We start from the raw sequence: 27,060 nt of genomic DNA, 5'->3' as shown, positions 1-27,060 counted from the left end.
TAACGCGATTTGAAAAATAAACACGCACGCCCGTTGGAAGAGCAATTAGAAAGCGTACAATATCAGGTTAATAAACTTCCTGGCGAGTTCATTTGACGTTTCCTTCCGCGTCTATGAGTTCGACTATAGCAAATAATGGGGAGAGGAGGGAGGGGGTTGAAAAGCTTTCTCCAAACAGATGTTGATAGAAGTCTCAACTCAATGATATTTGTAGATGAAAAAGACAGACATGTTGCACTGGCACCGTACCGGCCGCCCAAATCTGAGGAAAGGGTCTGGAGGGAAACTAATGATGAAAAAAAAAGTCTACTCCGTCTCAGTTGCCTTAATTAAATGCATGGAAAGAACCGAGAGGCTCACATCTGGTTTCAATATGGATCTCTTTGATGGCATCAAGTGTTCTTTTCCCATATCAGGCCGCTGCAAAGTAATGGGATGTCTATTGCAGCGTGGAGTCCAGACTCCTGCCATTTCCACACATGGGCTCCCCTCCACTCCCGTTGAGCCCTGTTTCAGAAGCCTCACGCAATCTTTGTAATGAGTGCAGACCATTGAAAAAAATGACTTCATCCCGATTCTCTCAGATATTTAACTCAAGTTTTAATAAAAATGACAAAAGAGATGAATTCCAACTGAATCTTTAAATTCATACATTGCTTTGCAATGCTTTTTAAAAGCACAGAGAAAGTGGTCAACCTAAAAATAAAACTGCCTTTCCCTGAAAGCTTCGGCGTTCTCCCCTCCCCCTTCTTATCCGTGTCTCTCTGGTCGCTGTTGCGTTCTGTACGTCCAGTTATAAAAGTGAAACAAAAGCAGAGAGAAAAAAAAACTCGCCGGGCTGCTTCCACACAGACAGGCTCCAGTAATGGCAGTGTATCGCCTGAACCCACAGCGCGCTGCGAATACCTAGAGACGCCGGCGGTTCGCACACGGCCAACATAACGGGCTCGGTTTTTAGATCTTCAAACAGTTCCGAAATGAAAGTTAGGGTCATCGGATTAGCCTTTTACTCGCCACTTCACGTTGATTTGGCGCTGCTCGTGTAGGTGAGTACACGGCCCTTGTAATATTTTATTTTGCCTGAAGCAAGGAACTACTTATAGCAGTAAGCGACCGGGAAAGCGGATTTTTTTTTGTGGGGGGGGAGGGGAGAAGTGCACAGCGATTGGTATAAAACATGCAAATTAGTTATTTAACCGCAATGCAAAGCAAGTCTGTCTGACTTGACGGGATAAACAAGCTCGCTCTTTGATGTATTTTTCTGGCTGTCAGTTTCTTTTTTATATATTTTTCAGATGATAATTACGTCTTATTACGAAATACAAAGGGATCCCAGGGCAGATTACAAGAGAGCAAAGGTTTCATTTGCCCGCTCTAATCAAAGTGGTGGGAGTGCTGTGATGGAGAGGGGTCTGTAGAACGTCAGAGGCACAGAACACAGGGGCTTTGCCACGTAATTACAGGCGCGTATGAGCAGAATCTCGTCTCCCTGGGGTCGCCAATTTTAATTTATTCGGCGCAAAACAATCCCTGGACGGCACTCTGCTGGCTTTTGAAGTGCCAGAAAGGCCTTTTTTTTACTCAGCAAGGAGGAGAAGTACAGCTCACTTCAGAGTTCCTCCCGCCTCGAGTCTTCCAGCAAAAAAACTTTTCCCCCTCCTGTATGTGTGTCTCCTTTTGAAAACAGAGTAAGTTGAGAAAGCTGCATGTACATCTGCAAAACATCATTCTTTCTAAACTGATGTCACCTATGTGAGTCAAGGAGAAGGAAGGACAACTTTTCTTCAAGTTCCTCTGAAGTTGGCTATGTGCTGCTGTTACATGGGCGTCGGAACAGCTCTCTATAAGGGAAGTTTGCTCATTTTCTAACTTAAAAAAATACGTTTTGAGTTTCCCGGCGTCCGGTTCAAGTGCGTGGAGTTCTCTTTTCTGACAACATTGGCCTAAACTGGAGACGAAGGGCGTCGAGTCTCGGAAGGTTGTGAGAATTTGCACCTACATTTTTTGTTTTAAAATAAAAGATTTTTTTTTAACATCTAAGCCATGACCTCCAGTTATCCTCATGTAATGGACAGGCAAACGTCCTCTGTACCCAGTCGCTTGGAGAACACTATCACTGCCAACATGGACAATTTACAGTCTAAAAAGAATTTCACGGTGAGTCACCTGCTGGATCTGGAAGAAGTGGGGGAGATGAACCTCCAGCAAGCCGACGAGAGTGTGAGTGAGGCGGGAAGGAAACTGGTCGAGTCCCCGGCGGTGACCAGCGGCAGTGACACTCCACAACAAGAAAGTAAGTGTGAACAAAAAGAAAGAAATACAGTAGGGGACAAGGGGTAATTAACGGGATTATCACTGTAGCGCAAAGAGGGATCATCGCATTAACACGTGCGTGTAAATGTCATGGAACCGTTTGATATTACCGAACGTGGAGATACCGCTTGGCAGAGTCCCGAAGCGACTGTTGGGAGGCAGCTGGAGCTAAGAGTTTGGGGGGAAGACGTGTAGAACAATTTAAAAGTTGGCGATACAGAATCTCACCTTTATTAGCAAGAGAGCCCACATTTCGCTTCCCTTTAAGTATATTTTTGAAATTAAAAAAACTTCCCCAATGTAACATAGCTTCACGCAAAGTTCACATCTGAGAGATGTGGTGGAGAATGTTCACTCGCACCAAGATCGAGTACTGTTCGCCTAATGTATGGTGAGGTCTAATAAATAGTATTTCATAAGGAAATCAACAAGTGCCGATATGTTGAAAAATGTGAAGGAGACATACAAGACACATACAGTCGCCAGGGTCGGGAAGTCAAGTATTTTCAGACAATAATGTTACAGCACAATGTGAATACTGGAGAGGCTACAGAGCTAGACCATCACTTCAATGGAAACCTTTTCAAGGACATGTACGTATGGATAGTAACGTTAAACGCATTGCTTTGAAAAAATCAGGGAGCTAATTCACGGCTAATTGAGCGAGTGTAGGAGTGCATTATTCAGCAATGTGCTGTATCGCCTTCCATTAGCAGGAACACATTGCACTTGATAGTTCATTCTCTCAGAACATGTGTAGGGATTATAAGTGGACGATTGAATTTGACAAAACTGCTTTAAGTGTCCCCACAGACAACACACTGGTAATGACAGCTAATCTGATTAGTTTGATAAATTGATTTGTCATGCACCAGCGATAAAAGACGACATCTTTGTTTTCAATGAATCATGCCTAGCATGTAACGCTAAGGAAACATTTACTTCTAATTATCCACGGCAACACGCCGGCCAAAACCCAACCGTTTCCCTTGCACCAAACGTCTGATTTTTATCAATTTTGGAAGTAGAACAATTATTAACTGTAGTTTAACTTGAATTTCTAGCCTTTTCTTTAAGGTTAGTCCATTTAACCTGAATGATGAGTCTAAGATTGTGTGCATGGATACAAGAAATTATTTGAAATCTGCATCTTCCATAACATATACACGCAGGCTTTGGTATACGCTTGGGAAAACCATGTCAGTTGATACAAAATTTAACCTTGAACAGAATTTTATTTCAACGTGTTGATTTTCAATGTCTTTCTTTAGAAGAAACATTTCAATTAGGCCTTATTTTAGTGCTGGCACCAGTTTGCTAATAAAAGATAAGGGCAAGCGTGTAAATTTCTCAGTTCCTTTCATCCCGATGCTGTTAAGATAAAGATTGTTAGAAGTTTTCCGACTGTCCATGCATCAGAGTGAGTTTGATGCTATGCCTGATTGATGTGAGGTGTTCAGAGCGTGCCTTGCTCTCTTTCTTTTCCTCCAGAGACCTCTACTGACCATTAGATACGGCTTAAGGAGCCAGTTCAGCCTAAATTCATTGGCCCCCACCCCCTTTACATCTCTCTGACAGCACAGCAGATGTGGATCGGCGCCGGCAATGTGCCCCTGACCGGAGATCTGCCTTGATCCTCTGGTCTGAGAATCTGCCCCGAGCAACAGAACTAGCTTAGCGTTCTGGAGAAGGCCCCGGGAAATGTCTACAAACAGTTTATAGTTTATAGTTCTCCACTACATTTTAACTACCTAATTATGAAACATTTTGATGGTTAAGGGCATTTTGTATCAGTAATAAGTTTCATAGGACCGGTTATTAACCTAGGAGGTTATTGCATGAGAGGAAGGCAGTCTGGACTACCAAGTTAAAATCTGTTTTCAGCTGAAGGCCCGATGTTCCCAATAAGAATTTCTAGGTTAGAGGCCTAGAATCATCCACTGTCCAGCAATTTAAAACAACGGATTTCACACAATTAACCACCAACTTTAAACCAACCCCTCAGAAGGCAATTTGAGGAAATGATGCAGGATAGTTGATCTTCGATTTAACCTCACTTTGTCCCACTAGCCGATGTCACTCCCGAGAGAACACAAGCCAGGGAGTTTTTCGTTCTTTTTCTCATATACCTAATGATTCAATTTACACTTTCACATATTTGATCACTTACGGCATCAAAGGCCGATAGTGGGAGATTGATTCGTCCGCAAATGCAGAATGAAATCTGAATAGAATCGAAACGACGTGACATCAGTCTCAAGACCATCAGAATCATCGATTGCTTTGCATTCTTCTATTGGCGAAGAGGGATGGCCTTTTATTTGTACAATATGTAGTGAACAATCCTAGCGTGTAAGTTGCTCAAAGTTGATCTTTGTTGAGGAGAACTGACAGTACATAAATGATGCAGAAGGCGCAGACATGTTTGAGTGACATTCCGACCAGCAGCAGCACTTTTCCAAAACCTTTCTCCTGGGCTGATTTTGCTTCCTCTGCGAGGAAGCAAACATTCCGATTTGTGTCTGTAAGAGGCAGAGCGTTTGTAATTTGTTTATATCAAGAAAATATGTTATTTATTAACCTGACTTACAACCTTAATTATCAGTTCCAGCTGTAAATAATTATTTCATATGTTAGACAAAAAGGATCATTTTGGTATAGGTTGGTAGGTCTCCAGTGGATTTATACCGAGATTGTGAATGGCTGGAGGCTGGTCTGAACCACGTTCGTGCTGAATCACTCCCGACACTGGACTGCTGCAATGTAGCCGCCAAGGAGATCACAACTTACACATTAGCATGAAGAAAACGAGGAGGTTTTGTGCACAAGATTTAAAAAAAGTTCAACATAATGTAACAACATTGTAAAACAGATTCTAAGCTGGGAGGAGGCGGATAACACACTGTCCATCGCAGATTTACACGGCCTAAATACACCGCGCACCCAACCCGACAGGTCTTCAGACAATGTTACCCAATAGTCAATTTCTTCAAATAATATCTAGTATACGCCCATCGTGCAAGCTAACTAAACTCTTAAACAACACTCACCACATTGACTGTTAGAATAAGGGGTTACCCTTAAAGGGTTACCATGTCAAACATTCACCATGTATGGGTGGCAGTTGGAACACAGATCTGTTATGACATCTCGTTGATCCATGCATTATGGAACTTGCATCCATCGTTAAACGACACTGCGTATTCCTTATGTTGGCAGGCCATTGGCAAATCATCCCTATTCTGGAATCGCTTGGCGAATTTGTGGCGAACCGTAATTTCCAGTGAGGGGTAGCCATTTCATTTCAGCTTAGTGGTCGAGCAAGAAACCATTTAATGGGCAAAAAAAAATTAGCCAAATATTTCTCTAATCCCCATGCAAGTTTCCTGTGCTAGGAAGTTCCCTGTCGTGGCTTCAGTTCCAGTTATAGCTCAGGGAACCGGTAAAACTTCGGACAATATTGATGCTCAGTACGGTTTAATCTTCGCATCAATCAAAGCTAAGGCACTGCTTTGGAATTGGGAATTACAGATAAAACAAATGGAGTATTCTCTTAATGAAATGATGTAGCCCCAGGCATTCAGGAAAGTAATAAGGTTGGGAAAACATAAGAGAATGGAGGCTCTATTTTATGACCCAGTTGTGATTTATAAACGAATGCTGTTCCAAAAGGGCTCAGTAAGTAACAGGAAAGAGTCATCTGATAATGATTCCCTCTCATATCTCAAGAATGCTAAAAACTCATAGGATACCTAAACAAGTGTGCTTCGTTTCATAAATAAATGCTAGGAGAGCAGTGCCAGTTTGTTTTATCTCGGCATTTGTCCTTCATTGAAAGTGAGCAGCTTTTCAGACAAGTCATATCTCAACTCTTAAGTACGCAAATCGAAATTATATTTTTCTGTGGGACAAGGGAACCTGAATTGTTATCTCCACAGCCCTCTCTCCAATCTGTTTTAAAAGTTAGAATGAAGGACAGTCTCTAATCTTTGATTAGCGCAGTGGTGGCGATTGACTTCAACTGGGGCACGGTTGCCCGGATAACATAGAACAATACAGCACAGAACAGGCCCTTCGGCCCTCGATGTTGCGTCGACCTGTGTACTATTCTCATCTCGTCCCCCTACACTATCCCAAAATCATCCGTGTGCTTATCAACTGCGAAACTGAGTCTCGAAAATCCAGTTGCGGTGGTACACAAATGGAAAGTTTTTTAAGGTCCCCTGTACTTCGAGTAAAACTTTTGTCTCTTTTAATTTTCCATGTGCTAACTGATTAAACGGTGCATGTAATTGTTTTTATGGAGTGTAGGTGATAAAATAAACACAGAGCAGAAGAAGAAACGGAAGCAGAGGAGGAACAGGACCACCTTCAACAGCAGCCAACTGCAGGCTCTGGAGAGAGTCTTCGAGAGGACGCACTATCCGGATGCTTTCGTTCGCGAAGATCTGGCCAGAAGGGTCAATCTCACCGAGGCTAGGGTCCAGGTAGTTTTATTTTATTCCGAATAATGGCTCTCGCCATTTGATATAATTCATTGGAACATGGGTAATGGGGTAAAGAGTTGTTTTCACAGTCTTTCACTGCTAACAAACCATTCAAAAATATTGCGTCGTTGTAGCGCCTATTGCTCCAAGTGTTTTGCGCTTGTAGCTAAGCGCCAAGCAACTTTGTCCAACTCTCGGCTTTCAGTCAAATAAATCAAGAAACTCGAAATGTTATTTTAAGACCTAACTCAGGTACTCGCTGCTTTATTATTTACCTTCAATATTATAGAAATTTGTAATTCATTTCTCTGAACACAAATATCTTTGCAAACCCCTCTACACATAATTTGTTTATAATTTTAATTTAAAGCCTACAAGGACCAATAAAGATTGGTATTCATAATTTCCTTGACAAAGTTAATCTCGCATTCTCTACTCATAATGAGAACAATTCCAATGTTACATGCTATTGCCGCTTTTTGAAATCGTATGTTACTAATAAGTAGTGGTAGATCTCGGTCGAGCTGTTAATTGAAAAATATTATCTTCTGGAGAGTGGGTTCAGCATCAGAGTGATTGGAACTAGATATCCAGTTATCTCAATTGTTCGGGTATTGACTGGAGCCCGAAAGATGACAGAAATGTTTCGAGGAAACATGAAAAAAGCAAAAAGTCTTAATTGTAGGAATAAAAGTTATGTATGCTTCCTTTCGCCTATATACTGCGTTATCTTATTTCAGGACAGATCACCCCCTGCTGTCTGAACCTGGTTGCACAATGTTGACCAGCATTTTTCCGACTGAGATAATTGTGCCTGTGGGTACGAGTTCATTAAACCTGGTAATTGACGCATATTTTCTGCTTTAGTGTTCGATTTAAAACCGTGATGGCTTCAAGCGGAACCCAAGACCAAAGAAAAGTGCCGGCCAACTCAAATATAAATTGTAAAAGTTGTGGCGACTTCATCATAAAGGCCACGTTTCAGACCCATTAAATCGGACACTGCAAATGTCCGATTCATGTGCTTTTTTCCATCGATTGGCCAATTTACTTTTTCACAGGATTATTAATGCGAACCTTTTTTATTTACTTCATGTTTCCCTTAGTGTAGTCGAAGTAGCACACCATGGTGTCACGCAATAACGCTGTGACAGTTTCCCAAAAGCTGTAGCCCAGGGTGGGTGGAGAAGCTACTCAGTCACCCCGAATCCTCATGAAACAGAAGTCGCCAACTTTACGCCACATCGCAATTTATTATACACGTGAGCAGCAGAAAGTGAACTCCAAACTGTTAAATATCGAGCTATGCGGATATCATTGAAACTTGAAACATTTTCACCAATTTTCCTTACATTTGACCAAAATATACTACCCATATATGGAATATGTATGGCGTATGAACAGAAAATGCAACATACTAGAGTCGAATGTATGCAGTACACAGACAGTACATGTAACACAAGCACATCACATAGGAAAATGCAAAGTAAGTAGGAGCGAGTAACTATTTGTTGAGGGTCAGCGAGAAGACAATTAAATATGAAAGTTTCTAGCTGCACTGGAGGTGCTTCTCCACTAATTAATTGTGTAGATGTAAGAAAACTATGAGGGGAGAGTCATCCCTGGAACAATGGGAACCTTCAAATTGAGAGCTAGCCTCCAAGCCACATGGGAAAAGATTCTACGTGAATCAAAACAACAAAGCAAGAAACACTCTACCCATTGCCTATGGTCCAATTCCACCGCTATAGTTAACTATATTATGTTCTTTGGAAGGCCACACCAAGTTCCACAGTATGACTGACAAGTATTTAGACAGAATTTATTTTGCAAAAAGGCAATCAGCAGGTTTTTGGCACAAGTGATTGTTGCCATATCAAATAGGTGGGAGGAATCCAAAGAACATCTTTTGGTAGAAAACAGTAACAAAACACTAGGGATACTGGGAATTTGAAAGAGAAGCAGAAAACTTTGGATGTGCTTAGCAGATCAACCAACATCTGAAGAATACGAAAAATTGGCATTTCAGGTCTGTGACCTTTCATCAGAATCTTTAGTAGAATGCTATCTGACCCCAGGCTATCTCTGTATCTTCAGACAAACTGGAAAACTATAATAAATACCGTTTCATCTACTTGTACTGTACACTATCATTTCCATTGTACAGGAAGCACTTCAACACATTTCCATGGCACCAGAAAATTTTGTGACACATGACATTATTTGTTCATGATATTGAGTTTAGTCTGGCAAAGCCATTAAGACCTTAATGGGGACTAAACTTTATATTGTAATTTCAAAATGCCAGAACCTTCCAATTCTGTGCCCCATTGCAGTTGACAATGTACTGATTTGACTTATTGTATATTGACAGGAATCAGAAAATTATGAAAAATTGAAAATAAACTATCATTTATATGCACAGTTAACTCTCCACATAAAGTCATAGAGATGTACAGCATGGAAACAGACCCTTCAGTCCAACCCGTCCATGCCGACCAGATATCCCAACCCAATTTAGTCCCACCTGCCAGCACCCGGCCCATATTCTTCCAAACTCTTCCTATTCATATACCCATCCAAATGCCATTTAAATGTTGCAATTGTACCAGCCTCCACCACATCCTCTGGCAGCTCATTCCATACACGTACCCCCTCTGCGTGAAAAAGTTGTCCCTTAGGTCCATGACCTCCCAACTCCTGTACTCAATACTCTGACCAATAAAAGAAAGCATACCAAACGCCATCTTCACTATCCTATCTACCTGCGATTCCACGTTGAAGGAGCTATGAACCTGCAGTTTATTTTTTTTAAAATTGGAAAGAAAACTACTCATCAAGCCCAGAATGTGTCAAAATGGCTTTGCATATTGAAGAAATTGGATTATATCAGTTTATTTATTGAGCTTTGTTATCAGGTGGTTCACAGAAGAACATAGAGATTACTGTATATTACACTACCACAAAATACAAGTTATTAGGTGACAACTTTTCACTCAGTTATCCAATCAAATATGTCGCACAGATCCAGGAGGGCCCATGATTAGAATCACAATTTGTACAAAAAATGCCACAAAATTTATTATTTTAAAGTCCAAGAATATCATTGTTCAAGTATTAATACAGTGGCCTTTCAGTCTTACCACAGACATGACATCCATCTTGCCACATGACTCTCTCCCTAGTTGTGAAAGGAATGCTTATAAAGTTCCTTTTCTGAGTGGGTAATACATTACTACCATGTAACAAATCATTAGTGAAAGTGATCAATAAAGGAACTGGTTTAACCGTGCACTTCCGAGAAAGTCTTGTAGATTGTATGTCTTCCAAATGAACATTTTCTTCCAAATGAACTTTAGTAGATGTTGAACCTCAGTTTAACATCTGTGATTAACTTTGAATCTGTTTATTTGTGGAACCTAATTCAGTCGAATCTACACATGTGTAAATTACTAAACCAAGGAAGGAAGACTGTCCATAATTTTACAGCTTAATCAATAAAAGTCCAGATTATTTTCATTTCTATTAAATCTAAGAATTCAAAGTGTAGGTTCTTGCTATTTTGGTGGGATCATGACAACATTGATAGAAGTTGTGGTTGGTCATATTGCAATACTTCTGTATTTCAACTTGGACGTTCACTTTAACATTGAATCCACCACTACAAATCAAAATCTAATCCAAAAGGATCAGTTTTGAAGTTGTTAATAAGTGGAAATTTCATGTCACATAATGGGACTTCTTTGGAGATTCTGTCAGTGGTATAATTTCTCCTGATGACAGTCCTAATTTGAACATTAGTCCACTACAAATATTTTGTTTTAACTTGGTATTTAACACAATATTTCAACAATATAGAGTGCAGTGGCAAAATAAGGACTTTGTTCAAACTCCACCTCCTACTTTGGAGGTAATCATAACATGTTGAAAAACTTGATTAAAAATAATTATAACCAAATGAGTCTTGTGCTTTGGATGTTGCTACATAGCATCCTAATTATATTAGGAAGAAGCTAATAAGTTTAGAGGGAAGATTAAATGTTCTGTATTTATTATTCATTCTCACTTCTCTCTCAGGTTTGGTTTCAGAACAGAAGAGCAAAATTCCGACGGAATGAAAGAGCCCTGTTGGCCAGTAAAAATGCCTCTATCCTCAAATCATACAGCGGGGAGGCGGTGGAGCAGCCCATGGCTCCGCGCCCAGCACCCAGAGCCCAGGATTACCTGTCCTGGGGAACGACATCTCCATATGGGTAATCTCTTATTGGTAATACAAATGTCATCTTTAACTGCAGTGAAGGCAAATTTGCCACAACATAGATACAACAATTTCCTCCTCATTGTATTCTCCAAGGCGCAAAGTTAACTATTCTAACATAATTTCATAGATAATGTTATCTACAATCTCATACAATGCTACAGGGGACTGTGCAAATCTGGATTTAAACTCAAGAAGCCCAAATTAACTGGCTCGGAGGGAAGTACAAAAGCCATAATGACAATAAATTCACCTCTACTTGTCCTGACCTATCCCTTTGGTTAATCCTTGATACAAATGTAATCTTTAAAATAGTGATAGATGCAGAATAATGGATATGTGAGAGAAGTATCATTAAATTTCACATTTACCGACATTATAACAGTGACGGTGTTCCAATAGCACAGTGGTAGTGAGCCTTTTTGGTACATCAGTAAATCTGAGAGGTGTTGTATAAATGCAAATTGTCTTGTTACAGTGGAAAAACAGGGGCATGAATAATTGGACAAAATGTAATTGAGATCTGGCTGATACAAGTTGAGCAAAATATTATTGGTTTAATTAGCATAATTAGAATTCCAAAGTAAGATAATAACCTTGACCTCCTGCCTGGTGATGGTTACCTAATAAATTGTACGGGTTCTTAGAACAATTGCAGTGATTTCGATGACTTTGGTGTGATTTGGCAGTGTCATCTAAATACAGGTTGAGAAGCAATCCTGCGCATTTAGGTTTTCACCTGTTCACACTATTGAGAAGATTTAGCAAGAAACTCCAGCATGTGAAATCCACAGCATCCCCAAATAGGTTCAAACCCAATACAACTACTTCCCCAAGAACATGAAGTCCTATTGCCATGTGCAAGTATTGAGGCCTCAATACTGGAGTGTTTGAACAAATCTAAAATAACAAAGAACTGTACCTGTGTCATTTTCTTTTTATCTAGCTGGACTTGTCCGTAGGCAACCAGATAGTTAAAGTAATTTATTCATTTCAGATGGATAGTATTTGCAGTGGACAGTTGGAGTGTCAGTAGCTATACCTATTGGCAGCAAAACATCAATGAAAAATGACAATCTATAATGGTAGGATAATAAAGCACAATCATAGCTTTAGAGTTTTGAAAAAGAGAAAAGAAAGTGGGCTCTTTGTAGTAACCAGAAGATGAAATCGGCATGGGTTGAGTTTCCACATGGGCATGGCACTAGTGAGCACCCACAGGCGATATCCAGACGCTAAATCATTAGTCAACAGATTGAAAGGGCCATATAAAACCTTTTTTTAAATTTATGCATGGGATGTGGGTATCGATAGCCAAGCCAACATTTATTGCCTATCCCTAACTAGCCTTGAACTGAGTGGCTTGCTAGGCCATTTCAAAGGTCAGTTAACAGCCAACTACATTGCTATTGTCTGGAGTTACATGTGGGCCAGACCAGGGAAGGATGGCAGATATCCTTCACTAAAGGACATTTATGAAACAGATGATTTTTTGTGACAATTGTTACATGGTCCCCATCAGACTTTTAATTCTTTATTTTTTATTGAATTTACATTACCCTTTCTGCCCTAATGGGATGCAAAGCCATGTCCCCAGAACATTCGCCTGGATCTCTGGATTATTAGTCCAGTAACATGACCACTATATCACCACCCACTCTTGGCTCACTTGGCTGGATGTTTGGATTGTGATGAAAGTGATACCAACAGCAGAGATTCAATTCCTACATAGGCTGAAATTACCATGAAGCACTCCCCTTCTCAACGTCTCCCCATGCCTGAGGCATTAAATTGACACCCAGGCGTCTCTATCGAATGGGAGAGCAGCTCTACGGTGACTCTACCTTTACCGTATAAAATTATAGAATTTACTGGAATATTACTTTCAAATTACAGCCATTAACTCATCTCCAATATTGACAATTTAATAAATTATTTCCACTGTGTTTTCTGCTTTTATAATGCACCATCTGTATAGCTGAAGATAAGTGGAGCACTGAAATATTCTGTAGGGGACACTGACTATTTATAAGGCAAATGTATTTTGAATTCACACTCATGGTTAGTTCCAATATGAGGATTTGGCTTTCGTGAAATTCAGTTGATCCTAAAAACAACTTTATTTAAGAATAAATGTTTAGGATACCATAAATGTTCACCCAAAGTTATACTTAAATCAAAAACAAATCACCCTTAAATTTTTTGTGTATCAGCTGTGCCTTAGTTGGTAGATTTGTCTTTGAGTTACAAGATTCTGAATTTAATACTGACTTCAGACAAAATTAAGGCTGATACTCTGGTGTGGTATTGTGGGAGGCATCATCTTTTGGATAAGAGTCTACTCAAGTAGACATAAAAGATCCAAAGGCACTATTTCAGAGAAGAGCAGGGAATCATCCCAGGTGCCCTGGCCAATATTTATCCCTCGATCAACACCTCTGATCATTATCTTATAGCTGTTTATGGGAGTTTGCTGTGCGCAAATTGGCTATTGTGTTTCTACCAACACTGGCTGCACAAAGATTTGAAATGTCTGGGACTTGTGAAAAGTACCATTTAAATACAAGTTGTACATTTTATTTTATGTTAAACCATGTTATCTGAGCTTTTGCAACACTTTCTGAGGTAAAAATTGAATAGCATTCCAAATCTCAGAACAGTTTCCCTTGCTTTTCCATAGTTCCAGCTTATTACTATAGCCCTCATACTATGTTAAATTAGTGTAAATAAACTGGGACAGTTTGTGGATGCATTACTTTTCTACTTTTATTATTTAAAACATCCAAGAGACTGCATTTAAAACAATCATTACTGGCTATTAATTACACATCCCAATTCCTAGAGGTCTTTTCAGTTGTAATTAGATTCTGTAATTAGGTGGTTAACTTTTTGATGGTTCATCTCATGTTGGCCAAGGACCAGCTGCTACTTGTTAAAATAGTTTGCCCTTTGCTAATTAGTGGATTCAGTAAAGAGATCCTTCCCAACCGTGTTCCTCATAGCAGTCATAGTTCCATATAAATAGAAGGCAATAGAAGTATTGTTATGGAATATTGCAATTTAGAACTGGATCAGATTCATTGTTTAAATTATATCTAATCTTTTTAATATCTTGCTTTAGTTATAGTAAATATATTTCAATTTTATTTAAACTTCATGTCCTTTACCCTTTTGTCAGTATTCATAATTTAAAGTTAATGAAGATTTAGAATAAATATTGTTTTTCAAAGGGGATTGTCACTTAATTCTAAAAATTTCCATATTTAAATAAAATGTCTCACTCTCCTGTTCTTTGCTATGGTTTATGCTTTAAAGTAATCAGTAAAGGACAGCAAGGAGACAGACATTTTGTTTAGAGATATCGAATACAACATCATGAAACTACAAGAAAGTGACCACATCATTTCAGAGGCCTTGATACAGTCACAATACTTCTTACACTTATTTTCCTGAATTGAGATACCAAGATATCACGAGAAGAGCTCTATGCAAAACATTTTGCATCTGACAGCCATTAGGAAGCTCAAGGGTCAAATTGCCAGATCTTCCTTATAGTATTTCTATCTATGATAATTTAGAGCTGCAGTTTGATAGGGACATTCACTATTAAATATGTATTATTTCTAGGCTATGGTATAATGTGAAATACAGTAGAGCAAGCTTTATTTCAATATTTTACTAAATTTGAATATTTTACACAGAATAAGAAAGTCTACTGAACAAGCAACGGAGTTGAAATGTGCAAGAGAAAGGTAGTTTAACCCAGGTTGAAAAGTGATATTTTTGTGATCGAATATATAGGTTATGAAATTTATCAAAGCAAACAAAATAATGTACTATCTTCAAAATTTAATTAGCAAAGCTGCTGACCATTATATAATATTTAGTACACTTAAAAAACAGAATCTTGCAATACACACATTAAATATTTTCTCCCACTTTACATGTGAATTAGAACAGAAATCATCCCTGACTGAAAGCCATATTTCTCTTCATATCCCAGACAGTACTTCAGTAAATGATGATCCATTGTGGATAGATATTACATAGATCACTACCAATTTGTCTAGCCAAGCTATAAAGCAGAAAAGTGTCCTTTTTAAGTGTACTACATTAATCATGCATCTACGAATACAATTTGCTTAGTATGATTAAGCATTCTCAAAATTGTTTGGTTCTAATATCTGTCACATTTTGTGAAAACCAATGATTCTAATTACCAAACTCAGTCAGAAATATTTTTATGAATTGGGAGGTCATTGCTGTGAACAGCATTGCCAAAGAAACATTCCTACTTAATGGTTAATTAATTAATTTTCTTTGATTGAGATATAAAGTGTCTTTTTATTTTTTCCCTTTCTCTACTTGAATTTTTCAGTGATGTGTCATATCTGTGTGAGTCAAGGCAGTCAACATCTTCTACACCTCTGATACTATAGCTTTGAAACTACATAGTAACCGAGTGATGGAAAAACATGCTTTGTGGGTAAAATCACAATGATAATTAATCTGACAAAATTAATTTTAAATAATTATTCATCAGTCATTTATATGTAAACAGTTTACATTCCAGTCCATTAATACTTAATATATAAACTTCCAGACCAGACCAAAGCCCCACATCCCTAATCCTGAACATATGCTATCTGACCTGGGAATGGGATTTCATTGTGTATAATCATTGTTCATATGTCATTACTGATCTTTTTATATAGACTTATGCAATTCATACAATCCTTGTATATATATCTTGTTTGTTCTCAGTTTTCATCTAATTTACAAACACCTAGAAATTGACTTGTGAAAATGCTTGCCTCCTTCAGTTTTCTTTTCTTACAATCAATATGCTTCAAAGTTCAGCATTTTCTAACCTGTACTTCTAGATTTATTCTGTTTTCTCTTCTGTTCATTTCAAATTTGGTGGTGTTTTGGAATATGAGCTTTTTGGTGATTTAACCTAATTAATGCAACTTTCTAATAACCCATCTCCCAATCAATGGGAAGCAATCATTGTTTCAGATCCAATTTCAAATATTATCTAACAATTTGTCTGCAAGAGATTATTTATATGCCCAGCCTATCCATGGCTATTTTCCACATTAGTATTATTCACTAATCAGCCTGACCACCACCTCTACTAGTGAGACTTATTTTACAGTTCACATTTCTGTCAACAATTTCTACCAATGATAATTTTGCCATTAGTGTCATGAGTATGAACTGGGAGAGAGAGAATAAATTTTGTGTCCATAGTGAGAAAATCAAGGATTTTCTTTTATTTTGGCTTCAGTGAATTGTGAAGTTTCCTGACTCTGCTGTAATGCCAGAGTAAATCTGTTTGCTTTCCTAAGGTTAGACTCAATAAAATGGATATTTTTCATGGTTCACCTTAGCTAATCCATTGTTGTTCCCTATGTGAGACATAGGTGACAGTAGATAGTACCTATTGCATTTCCAACGCCCCTCCCCCAAGTCCCTCTTCCCTACCTTTTATCTTAGCCTGCTGGGCACACTTTCCTCATTCCTGAAGAAGGGCTTATGCCCGAAACGTCGATTCTCCTGCTCCTTGGATGCTGCCTGACCTGCTGCACTTTTCCAGCAACACATTTTCAGCTCTGATCTCCAGCATCTGCAGTCCTCACTTACTCCTCGACAGTAGATAGTAGTCATTCTATTCCACTAAGTGTACCATAAAAGCGAATGGGTTTGTATTTTTATTTATTCATTCCACTCCATCTACTCTGCAGCTAACTTTCTCCATTTTTTTCTGTACTTTGTTTTATGATTTCTTTTCTCACATGGGCCCTATGAACCATGATCCCTGACAAACAAGAACACTGGAGAACTACTTCCACACCATGTTTCACCAGTCAGCTGCTGAATGAATGAAACAGTAGATTACAGTTTCTCTCCTTTTGAACAAAACACTGTCCCCCAATCTAACCCCTATCCATATGGTGTGAATATATAGCTACCATGAGAAAAATTGTAAACTCAAATTTTTATGCCAAAGTTCTGAGAAAACATCATGTCTGAATTGATATATTTTATGTTATCCTTGTTTGTTTTCCTTTTCTTTTCTAATTATTACATTATACTTTCCTTAAACACTTCCATCAACTTGTGCTACCTCCAATATTTCACCCAAATAATTGTTAATCATAGGTGAACCAACATAGTTAATGTTGGGCATAAAATCTAATTGTAAAAATCATCACAGCCAAGTTCGATTTTGTCTTTGTTTGATTCTCAAACATACATAATTTGCAGCAATAATTAGTAAATACCTACCACAACAACAGCAACTGACATTTAGGTAGTGATAGTGATTAGTGTGTGGAACATTCGCAAATTTCTCCCTCAGAAGCCTGGAGATGCTGAGGCCACAGGTTTCATTGCCACTGATGTCTCACTGTTAATTGTATGAGCACAGTCCAGGGATGGATTGTGACTTTCTCATTTTTATTGCTTGGTGTTACAAAACAGAATTTGTTTTTACCCACCAGTTCATTAGCACAGTCCTAAAAATGGAAATGTTCCTGTATAAATGATCTCTTAGTGCAGGATGCATTTTATTCATGCACAACACTCGATATACAACTTGATTTCAGTACACTTATTAATATATATATATAATTTTTTTATAAGGACTGTGTGATATATGAAATAGCATGCAAAGTAATAATCTATTACTATTGCTCACTATTATTTTCACTTCCATTGTCATCGCCATTGGGAACATTGATTTGTTCTCAGGCAATTCAATGTCAATAAGCTTTGTCCTGCCTGCATGCTTATCAGTAATTCTCACATGCAGGTTTTATATTTCTTCTGTTTCTAGTCAGAGTGTTTCTTAAATGCATTGGTGGCAGGGTTATCCCAGCATCCGTGGCATAGTGCAAGTTATCTAGTAAAACTGCAGACTTTATAGATTTTAAATCTTTACAAATTTAATTAAGCTACATAACGTGTGGGCTAATGATTTATGTTGATAATTAAAACACATGCACACAACACATACAACATGCATGCATACACAAGCACTTTGTTTTAATGTTGACTTTATGCAACACAATCTGAAATGTATTTATTCACTTGAAATTTACTTTATTCATTTGGAATGATTGCTATGTCAATAATCTGATGTCAATAGAACCTTATCAATAATCAATACATCAAGGGTAATTTCCACATTTTCTGTGCACAACCTTTCTAAACAGACTCTATACACTTGAGGATCAACCTTACCCTACTGCTAGTCTCTTTGGCCGTACATCCTATTGGACTCCATAAGTCCCATCCACAATTCCTCTGTACACAATGGGTATGTATCAATCACATTAATATACAATGTACCCATATGCCTAGATATAAATAGCACTGATCAGTAACACTCAAGCAATGTACATCACTTATTATATAAGAGCTGTAGCTCAGATTTGTCATGGAGCATTTGTTAGCAGGGACTAAAACATATGCTACAATTCTGTTTGCCCTTGAGTTTGCTTTTTTCTCTCTCTTTCCCACTCATACACATATGTTTAATTATACACAAAATGAATCTTTATTTTTCTCGTATGTGGATTTTTGTTTTTGCTTCTCACAGCTATCTCTAAGAAAATAAAACAAAAGTATTTACTCAACTTTAAGGGACGTAACTATTGAGAACAAAAATATGGTACTACAAGAAAAGGCATAAGGAATATCATTGCCAGATGGGTGATATATATCATACTCCATTGTTGACGACAGGATATTTTAATTGTAACAGCTAAAGTAGGCTCTTAACTGGAAAAAAATTGAATTTTTGAATTTAAAATGTTTTGTAAGGTCTGTTTTCCTTCATGACATTCAACTGAAATTTATTCATGATATTTTTACTATCTGATCGCCATCATCAGCGTACAATTTACAGCACCTTTAATGTAATAAAATGTCCCAAGTTGCTCAGCAGGTACTTTAAAGAACAAAATATGATATCAAACCACATAAGTGGATTTAAGGTCAGATGACCAAAAGTTCAGGAGAAAGTGAGGATTGCAGATGCTGGAGATCAGAGCTGAAAATTGTGTTGCTCAGTCAAATAGATAGGTTTTAAGGTATATCTTAAAGGAAAAAAGTGAGCTAGAGGGCAGATACATGAACAGAAGGAATTCTAGAGCTTAGAATCTACCCAAAGAGGGCAGTTGCTGGTTAAATTGAATTGAATTAATTTTTGTGGTTAAATTTTGGGGCGCTCAGCAGAAGAGAGATATCTTATTGGACAGTACAAGACTACAGAGATTGGGAGGGGTGAGAAATCAATTTTAAAATCAGAGTATTGTTTGACTGGTACTAAGTGAACACACTTGATGAACAAGGCTGGATGCAGACTAAAAAATAGTTAACAGAATTTTGGATGACCTCAAGTTTATGGAGACCAGAATATGGAAGACTGGTCAGAAGCCCATTGCAATAATCAAGTCTAGATGTAATGGAGGGATGAATGGGGGCTTGAACCCCAAATGCGCTGAGACAGAGATGAAGCTGGTGATGTTGTGATGGTGAAATAGCCTGTCCTAGTAATGGAGTGAATTTGTGGTCAGGAACTCACTGTGGGGTCAAATATCATATGAAACATTTTAAGATCCTCTGAACATTCAAATGTCTGAGAGTCATTCAGAACAGTGTTAGTCAACCTAATGACCTGTCCATGAATATTTTATTTGTGTAGCTTATGAATTGTGTTAAGGATCATAGATGCATATTGATTCAAATTTAAGGTAAAGTTTTAAGTAAGAAAAGGGGAAAGAATAAGGACAAAAATATGAATGCTATTTCTGGGAAAGTAGTAAATTACTAGCATCTTGTGTAATTCATAAATAATGTAAATATTGAACTGGGCTGTGAGGTAGGAGCTATGCATGTCAATTGATATATCAGGTCTCTAATTTGTATTGGTTGGTTGTGTTGAAATATGCCCTCTTCAATGTTAAAAATATGACAGTTTCAACATTGATACATCAGTTCTTCCCCATTTCTTCAATACAAACTGTAATATCATTGACTAGTCATTTGTTGATGATTTAAATTTTGGTTTGTAGGTGGCCTCTCCCTACAGGCACAAACAGTTGGTAATGAGAAAGAGATGTCCCCTCATGCAAGCAATTGTTTATGCCTTGGGTTATGTCTCACTCAGGCAGAGCTATCTATATATGGTAGTGGCTTCAATTTGCATGACTTGTACTTCATATAGGCTCAACTGCAATCAATGGGAAGCTATATTTTAAACAGTAACAATAACATTTAAAATATGAATGTAGTCTACTATAATTTTAATGTTATTTACATGCTGACAGGTCAGTCAGCTCTTCACTAAGTTAAATATTTCTTTAGTAGCCTCTGAATGGTGAACGTTAAACTATATTATAATGCAATTTGAGCAGATATGTCTAAGGCCGGAAGCGAAGAGACGAAAATATAACTAAATAATGCAAGCTCACATTAATCTAAAGAAAATGCCTGTAACAATGTAAAATTTTCTGCGGGTTCTTGGCATTAAAAAACGAATAATTAAAGTAAAAGTTAATGCCGTGAACTGCATAATTTCACTGTTCCAAATGGGTTTTGTTAGAGAAAACGTCATCCTTACCCGAGTGTGACAAACAGTAAGCCTTAACGTTTGTATCGTGTCGTTAGTGTCATAAACATGCGAAGCCTTTTTGAAGTGCAAAAACCATCCTTGTGTAAGAGCACAGGATATGATCTGAGAGAGCATGGGCTTCCAGGGACCTTCTTAGTGTTTTAAATTATTGAAAGCGCTGCATGCAACATGACCTTATGTGGCCAATAAACAAGTGTCGGTGTTTGCGGTGGAATTTACCTAGGAGTAAAAGTTAAATGCTAAAAAGCAGCTGTAATTTATTTTCAAAAATAAAACTTGAAACGAACAGATCGCCTATCTATATAAAAACACACACAGTTGGATAGTATTTCTCTGAACTCCAAAATTTTTCCTAGTTTCTCCTATCCTCGTCATAAAACTCTGAGCTGGAATGGGGTACATTTTAAAATTACAAACAGGGGTCTTCTGCATATACAAACTTTGAGAGACAAAGAACCGGGCGTATGCTAACCTCAGTAATAAGCCATGCTCCTGGCTTAGTAGGTGACAACCTGTGAAAGGTTACGGAGAACAATTAGGAAGAGCAAACGGAAATTGCCCTTTTGAACGGATAGCACCCGACGTTCAAAAAGTTGTGGTACCTGGTGATTTAGTTCTACAATGCCTTAGAGGGAGTGTGCATGAGATTTCAAAAATTTAGGAGCCTATAAAATTAGATACAACAATAGGTAGTTATCTCAACCACAGATTCTACATTGAGATTAGGAAACCGTTAAATGCAGAGCAAACTTCTGGATCATATTTGCTTCTCCTTGGCCTATATCCCTTTGTTGCTCCAGGAGTTCTACGATTTCTCTTGCATAGCCCTCCCAAAATATTGAGGGTGCACTGTAAAATTCACTCTCTGGAGCTCTTTTCATATCAGACCGTGATCCAACTAAGAAGTTGTTAATAGGTCGCTTGTTACAGTTTTATTCTTAGCTTCCGCCTACTCTTTTCACCCTCCAGCCCAATGTAACAGCAGTAGAAGCGATTCAAGCCAGTGTGAATATCCGTAGAGCCTATTCCAAATAATTCACCCACCAAGAATCGTTTGTTTCATATCGTTGATTTATTGTTACTGCAGTTCAAATGGCATATTGCTTTACACAGCAAACTGAGACGCTTGTTTACTCGTGTGAAATGTTTTAGACCAGCAAATCATTACTGAGAGCGGAGAGTATTAAAATAACCAGTGCGAATGGGTGATCTATTTTACAAAATAGCTGTGGTATTTGTTTTACGAGTAACTGTTTCCTGCCTGAACCTAACATGTTCTCTATTTACCCTGATAGAAAACTTTCTTAAGACAGACTCTTGATTTTGCTTCTAATACCACCAGTAATGTAAAAAAAAACTTAAGTTTTATTACAGGTACAAAATATTTAAAATAAAATCTTACCAAAGAAAATTTGTATGATGACTAATTCACATCCCTGTGTTTGTCCCGCAGTGCTATGGCCACGTACTCCTCCTCTTGTGCTACCACTAACCCTACTCAAGGAATGAACATGGCCAACAGTATTGCAAACCTTCGTCTCAAGGCCAAAGAGTACAGCTTACAAAGAAATCAGGTGCCCACCGTAAACTGAGCGCCTTTCATGGACTAAAGCAATCAGGGGTCCTTCAATTCCCTGCAACCAGACAGCATCAGCAAAATATCTCATGGAAGGACAAAGACACAAGCTATAAACAGCAACAAATATCCCAATACAACAGGCAAATAAAAACAAGGACACGCACAAATACTTGACCTGTATAGAGCCAGAATTGCTGACGCGTTTCATCCCTGTGGATTTTTAATAAAAGATAAGAGTAAGTATATATTCCAGTTTTGTCAAAATCTTTTCCACCCTGGATTTAAGATACTGGGACACAATTGTCAAACTTTGGCTAGACCAATTACAAGACTTTTTTTTGTTGTGTGTATGTTTTAAAGGGGCTTTTATTAGTTTTCCAACTGTGTTGTATTAAAGTTATATTGTATTGTTTCTATACAGATTTTACATTTTGTATCCCATGACAAGATTATTGTTAGCAATGCATTTTTTTCTATAGAGGCAAGCTTGATAAGGCAATCTTTTTGTTGACCAAACTATTTTTGAAATAAGGCAAATCTGATTTCCTATTCTTTCTACGTCTGTAACAGCCTTTACCGATTCTTAAAGGAAAAATGATTCTGTTGTGTACAATAAAGGAACAAGCACTCAAAAGACGTGGGTTTATATCTGACTAGAAATGCATCAATAAATTATTACTAAAGTATTGTTGGTGCCAAACGGGTCTTTTTTAAGATTATTTGTTTTTTTTAAACAATATTGCTATATACACAAGTCAAGCAGACAAGGTACACTGGGACATTTCTTTCTGTTTTGATTTTATACGTATAGTTGATGTGCTGGACTGAAATTGCTTGTTAGCTTTTTGATGGCCCAGTTTCTAAATTTCTGCAGCGTATGTCATCAAGACAATTATACAAAATGAACTGGGCCAACTTTCCAATACTGCATCCTTTCCCATCTCTCTCACAGGGCGCAAGCACCCCAAATCTAATTTCGCTTTGGCTATTTAAAAGAAAGCCAGACTAGCTCTACAAACGTTCCTCACATGGTTTACTGCAGGGTGATTTCAACTGAAGCTTGGCAGTCTAGGAAATGGGAAGTTATACTTCAGCACATTGAGATGTTATTAAAGTGGAATTAGGAGTAAGTGTAAACGGTCCATTGTTCTTATGGTATGCTCCAACCATAAGAACAATGCCCTTAAGTAATTTATGGCCTCTCATCACTCCACACGAATTTGGATGGCAATGTAGTTTTTTCAGGTGGTTTGTAGAAGGTTTGAATCGGAGGTGGGGAAAGTGGGTTTAATTGAACCGAAGGCTCATCATAGAACATAGAACATAGAAGAATACAGCGCAGTACAGGCCCTTTGGCCCTCGATGTTGCGCCGATCCAAGCCCACCTAACCTATACTAACCCACTATCCTCCATATACCTATCCAATGCCCGCTTAAATGCCCATAATCCTTTGAACAGAAATAGGTCATCCAGCACAGCTTATCCTGTATTCTATATTGAAACAAAAGAACTGCGGATGATGAAAATCTGAAACAAAAACGAATTGCTGGAGAAACTTAGCAGACCGGACTGCATCTGTGGAGAGGAGGCAGAGTTAACGTTTCAGCTCAGTGACCTGTTTTAAAGAAGGATCACTTGACTGGAAACGTTAACCCTGTTTTCTCCCCACAAATACTACCAGACCTGCTGAGTTTCTCCAGTAGTTTCTGCTTGTGTTTTCTACATTATTTACCTCAGTCAAATATTTAATCTAAACCTATAATCGCATCCTTTAATTTCATTTCCCTCTGGCCTTTCTTTAAATGCATCTATGCCAATGCGTTTGCAGTAGTGAATTTTCTATCTAATGTTAGTTATTAATATTTGGAATAGTTATGAAGCGAATGCAAGGTGTAAGCACCTAATGTATGGAGCATCTTAAAGTACAAAATACTAGTCAGTGGCTGAGAGATTGCCAATTATAAGGCTCGGAGACTGGGAATGTAAAGCAGGCCAGTGTCATATGAGAGCTGGTTGTGTGCTCGGGATATGTGTTCTTACAGGATCTAGAGAAGCTACCAGGAGAACTGAAAATAAGGTCGTAGGCCTGAAGTCAACCCTGGGAGGGATTGTTTGACAGGACATTGCTTTAATGTTGTTACTTTAAGAACAGACACCTCAACAACGAAGTGGAACCCGCTGTAAAGTTGTTCCATGCAGTTCTTCGACCTTTCCGGTCTTCCATAAAATGTCCCAAGGGGTTTACTTCCACAAGTCCACCATTCACAATGTGTTGGAATGTCGAAAGGAGAAAAAGCATTGACTTTCGGATTTAGTTGGGTAGATATTTCCCAACGCCTATCTGCCTGCCTCCCTAAGTTCAAACACGGCTGCTAGCTATAGTGTTTCTTTCATTCAATTTTTAAAGCGGCTGTCTTCTAAAAAAAAACTTTGCAAAGTTAAAGTCAGCGGAAAGAGAGGGGAGTTTAGTTTAAAGTTCTTTTCCTCAATGACAGTTATAAATTGTTGAAACGTGAGGCAGACCCTTTGAATTTAACCAGTGTCGACGACGCTTTGTTTTCACATGAATTTCGTTTTTACAAAGCGGCTCGTTTCAAAATTGCACAAGTAGATTTTACGCAGTGACCTTTGTTAAAAGCTGAAACTGTAACTTTAATGTGTTAAGTTAGGTTATTTTAAATGCACATAATCATGATCGAAGTTGCTTGTAGATTTGATGTTGAAGGTTTGGAGGAGTTTGTCAGACACTCAGAATACGTGGGCCTGCTCTTGATTGCTGTGTGCGATGTGGAACCAAAATAAACCGCCAGGGTCCGGGGCAGTTGTAGCAGCAGCTTTTTCGGGGACGGGGAAGGGAAAATGGGCAGGTCAGGAACATTCAAAGTGGGTAGCAACAGGAGTAATATAACAACAAATAACAACGGATTCTGGATATCTGAAACGGAAACAAATTGTTGGAGAAATCCAGCATCTGTGAGAGAGAGAGAGAGACGGTCCAGTGATCTTGCATCAGAACTAAACTGGACTGGAAATGTTAACGGTGCTTCTCTCTTTCTCTCAACAGATGCTGCCAGACCTGCTGGGTTTCTCCAGCACTTTCTGTTTGCAGGAGTTATCGGGTGTATTTACATTCTGGATTAGTGGTGCTGGAAGAGCTCAGCAGTTCAGGCAGCGTCCGAAGAGCAGTAAAATCGACGTTTCGGGTATATTTACACCAGAGTGCTTTGCTCCTTCTTACTAACTATTATTTTAATATAAACAATTCTAATGATCACTGTGAAATATAACTGTTCATTTTTGCACCAAAGTATAGCTTTCCATATACGCATTTGCTTAGTTGTATGTCCACTTGGTTGTTTATTTCAAGGAGTCAGCTGTGGCTCAATGAGTATAACTAGCAGGATATGGATTCAAGTTCAGTTTCAGAGACCTAAGGACAAAAAGTCTTGGTGACACTCGAGTGCAGTACTGAAGTACTGCAATACTATCTGAAGTGTCCTTGTTTGATTGAGATTTCAATCTAAGGCTGCTGCTTAACTTTGTTCATTTTTTGAATACTGCTAAAAAAAATTTGTTCAATCTTTTCATTTTGCATTCATCAGGATCACAAGAATATAATTCAAAGTGGAAACCAACATTTATACTGTACAAAAGCACAATGTTAACAGGTTGGCAAATGGGCTCTGATTGGTACAGCATTGTGATGGAGAATGCACTAAATAATGTTTAATGACCGTTGACTATCAGACTTTGCTTACATTTTAAACCAAGCACTTGACTGATTGTTCTGGGCACTGCATTGTGCCTGTTTCATTTCAGCAAAATAGGTGACATCCATTTGATGGTTCATTTCAAGGGTTTTTCCTTTGCATTGAAAATCTTGTGAATTGGCCTGATGATTGCAAGCTGAAACTCTTCAGCAACATTTGTCCCTTTCCACAAACACTTAAGTTCTGAATCATTGGAGGTGTAATAATTTAACTTGTGGATTTGTTAAAGGGATAATGCATATCTCTTTACTCATTGATCCTCTCGAATGTTTATGTGTTCTATTGTCTCTTTCTGCTTTTTAACCCTTTCTCTTTGCCTCACGTCATTGTCCTTCTATCCTTTCATTTTCTTTCTGTATCCTAGTATTCTCTCTCTTCCTACTTATAACCTCATCTGTTCTTCTACCTGGTTTTCATTCATCTACACTTTAGCTCAGTGGATACCTTTTGTGTCAGAAGGCTGTAAGTTCTTCTTCCACTCCAGAGATCTGAATACTATATTAGGCTGCTCATTCACCACAATACTGAGGGAGTTTTGTATATTGGAGGTGCAGTTTCTTTGATTAAGGAAATAAATTGTGGCTGCATACTCTTTCAGGTGGATGTAAAAGGTCCTGTAACACTATTCCAAGAAGACTGTGAGTTCTTAATGGTTTCCTGGCCAATATTTATTCCTAGTCAAAAGTGAGGACTGCAGATGCTGGAAATCAGAGTCTAGATTAGAGTGGTGCTGGAAAAGCACAGCAGGTCAGACATCATCCGAGGAGTAGGAAAATCGATGTTTTGGGCAAAAGCCCTTCAACAGGAATGAAGACAGGGAGCCTCCAGGGTGGAGAGATAAATGGGAAGAGGGTGGAGTGGGGAGAAGGCAGCAAAGAGTACAATGGGTGGATGGGGGTGGGGATGAAGGTGATAGGTCAGAGAGGACGGTGGAGTGGATAGATGGGAAGGGAGATTGGCAGGTAGGACAGGTCACGAGGACAGTGCTGAGCTGGAAGGTTGGAACTGA

General features: G+C 38.4%; 1 protein-coding gene across 3 annotated transcripts; it reads left to right on the top strand.

The window, feature by feature from the left end:
* Window positions 1-630: 630 nt before the first annotated feature.
* Window positions 631-22,958, top strand: prrx1b (paired related homeobox 1b). 3 transcript variants are annotated; one of them, XM_043699505.1, is made up of 6 exons: window positions 631-1,046; window positions 1,296-2,293; window positions 6,625-6,800; window positions 10,878-11,053; window positions 18,279-18,382; window positions 22,155-22,241. In XM_043699505.1, exons 2-5 carry the CDS (start codon window positions 2,044-2,046, stop codon window positions 18,349-18,351), a joined length of 675 nt encoding a protein of 224 aa, XP_043555440.1. In that variant the 5' UTR covers window positions 631-1,046; window positions 1,296-2,043; the 3' UTR covers window positions 18,352-18,382; window positions 22,155-22,241. The 3 variants fall into 3 exon arrangements, with proteins under 3 accessions (XP_043555440.1, XP_043555441.1, XP_043555439.1); XM_043699506.1 differs by lacking the exon at window positions 18,279-18,382 and having other exon boundaries at window positions 633-1,046; window positions 10,878-11,067; window positions 22,155-22,245; XM_043699504.1 differs by lacking the exon at window positions 18,279-18,382 and having other exon boundaries at window positions 643-1,046; window positions 22,155-22,958.
* The last annotated feature ends 4,102 nt before the right edge of the window (window positions 22,959-27,060 follow it).

This window comes from Chiloscyllium plagiosum, chromosome 11 (assembly GCF_004010195.1).
Source record: "Chiloscyllium plagiosum isolate BGI_BamShark_2017 chromosome 11, ASM401019v2, whole genome shotgun sequence".
Classification (NCBI taxonomy): Eukaryota; Metazoa; Chordata; class Chondrichthyes; order Orectolobiformes; family Hemiscylliidae; genus Chiloscyllium; species Chiloscyllium plagiosum.
The sequence above is the reverse complement of the archived record's forward strand: the minus strand, read 5'-3'. Positions and strand labels throughout refer to the sequence as shown.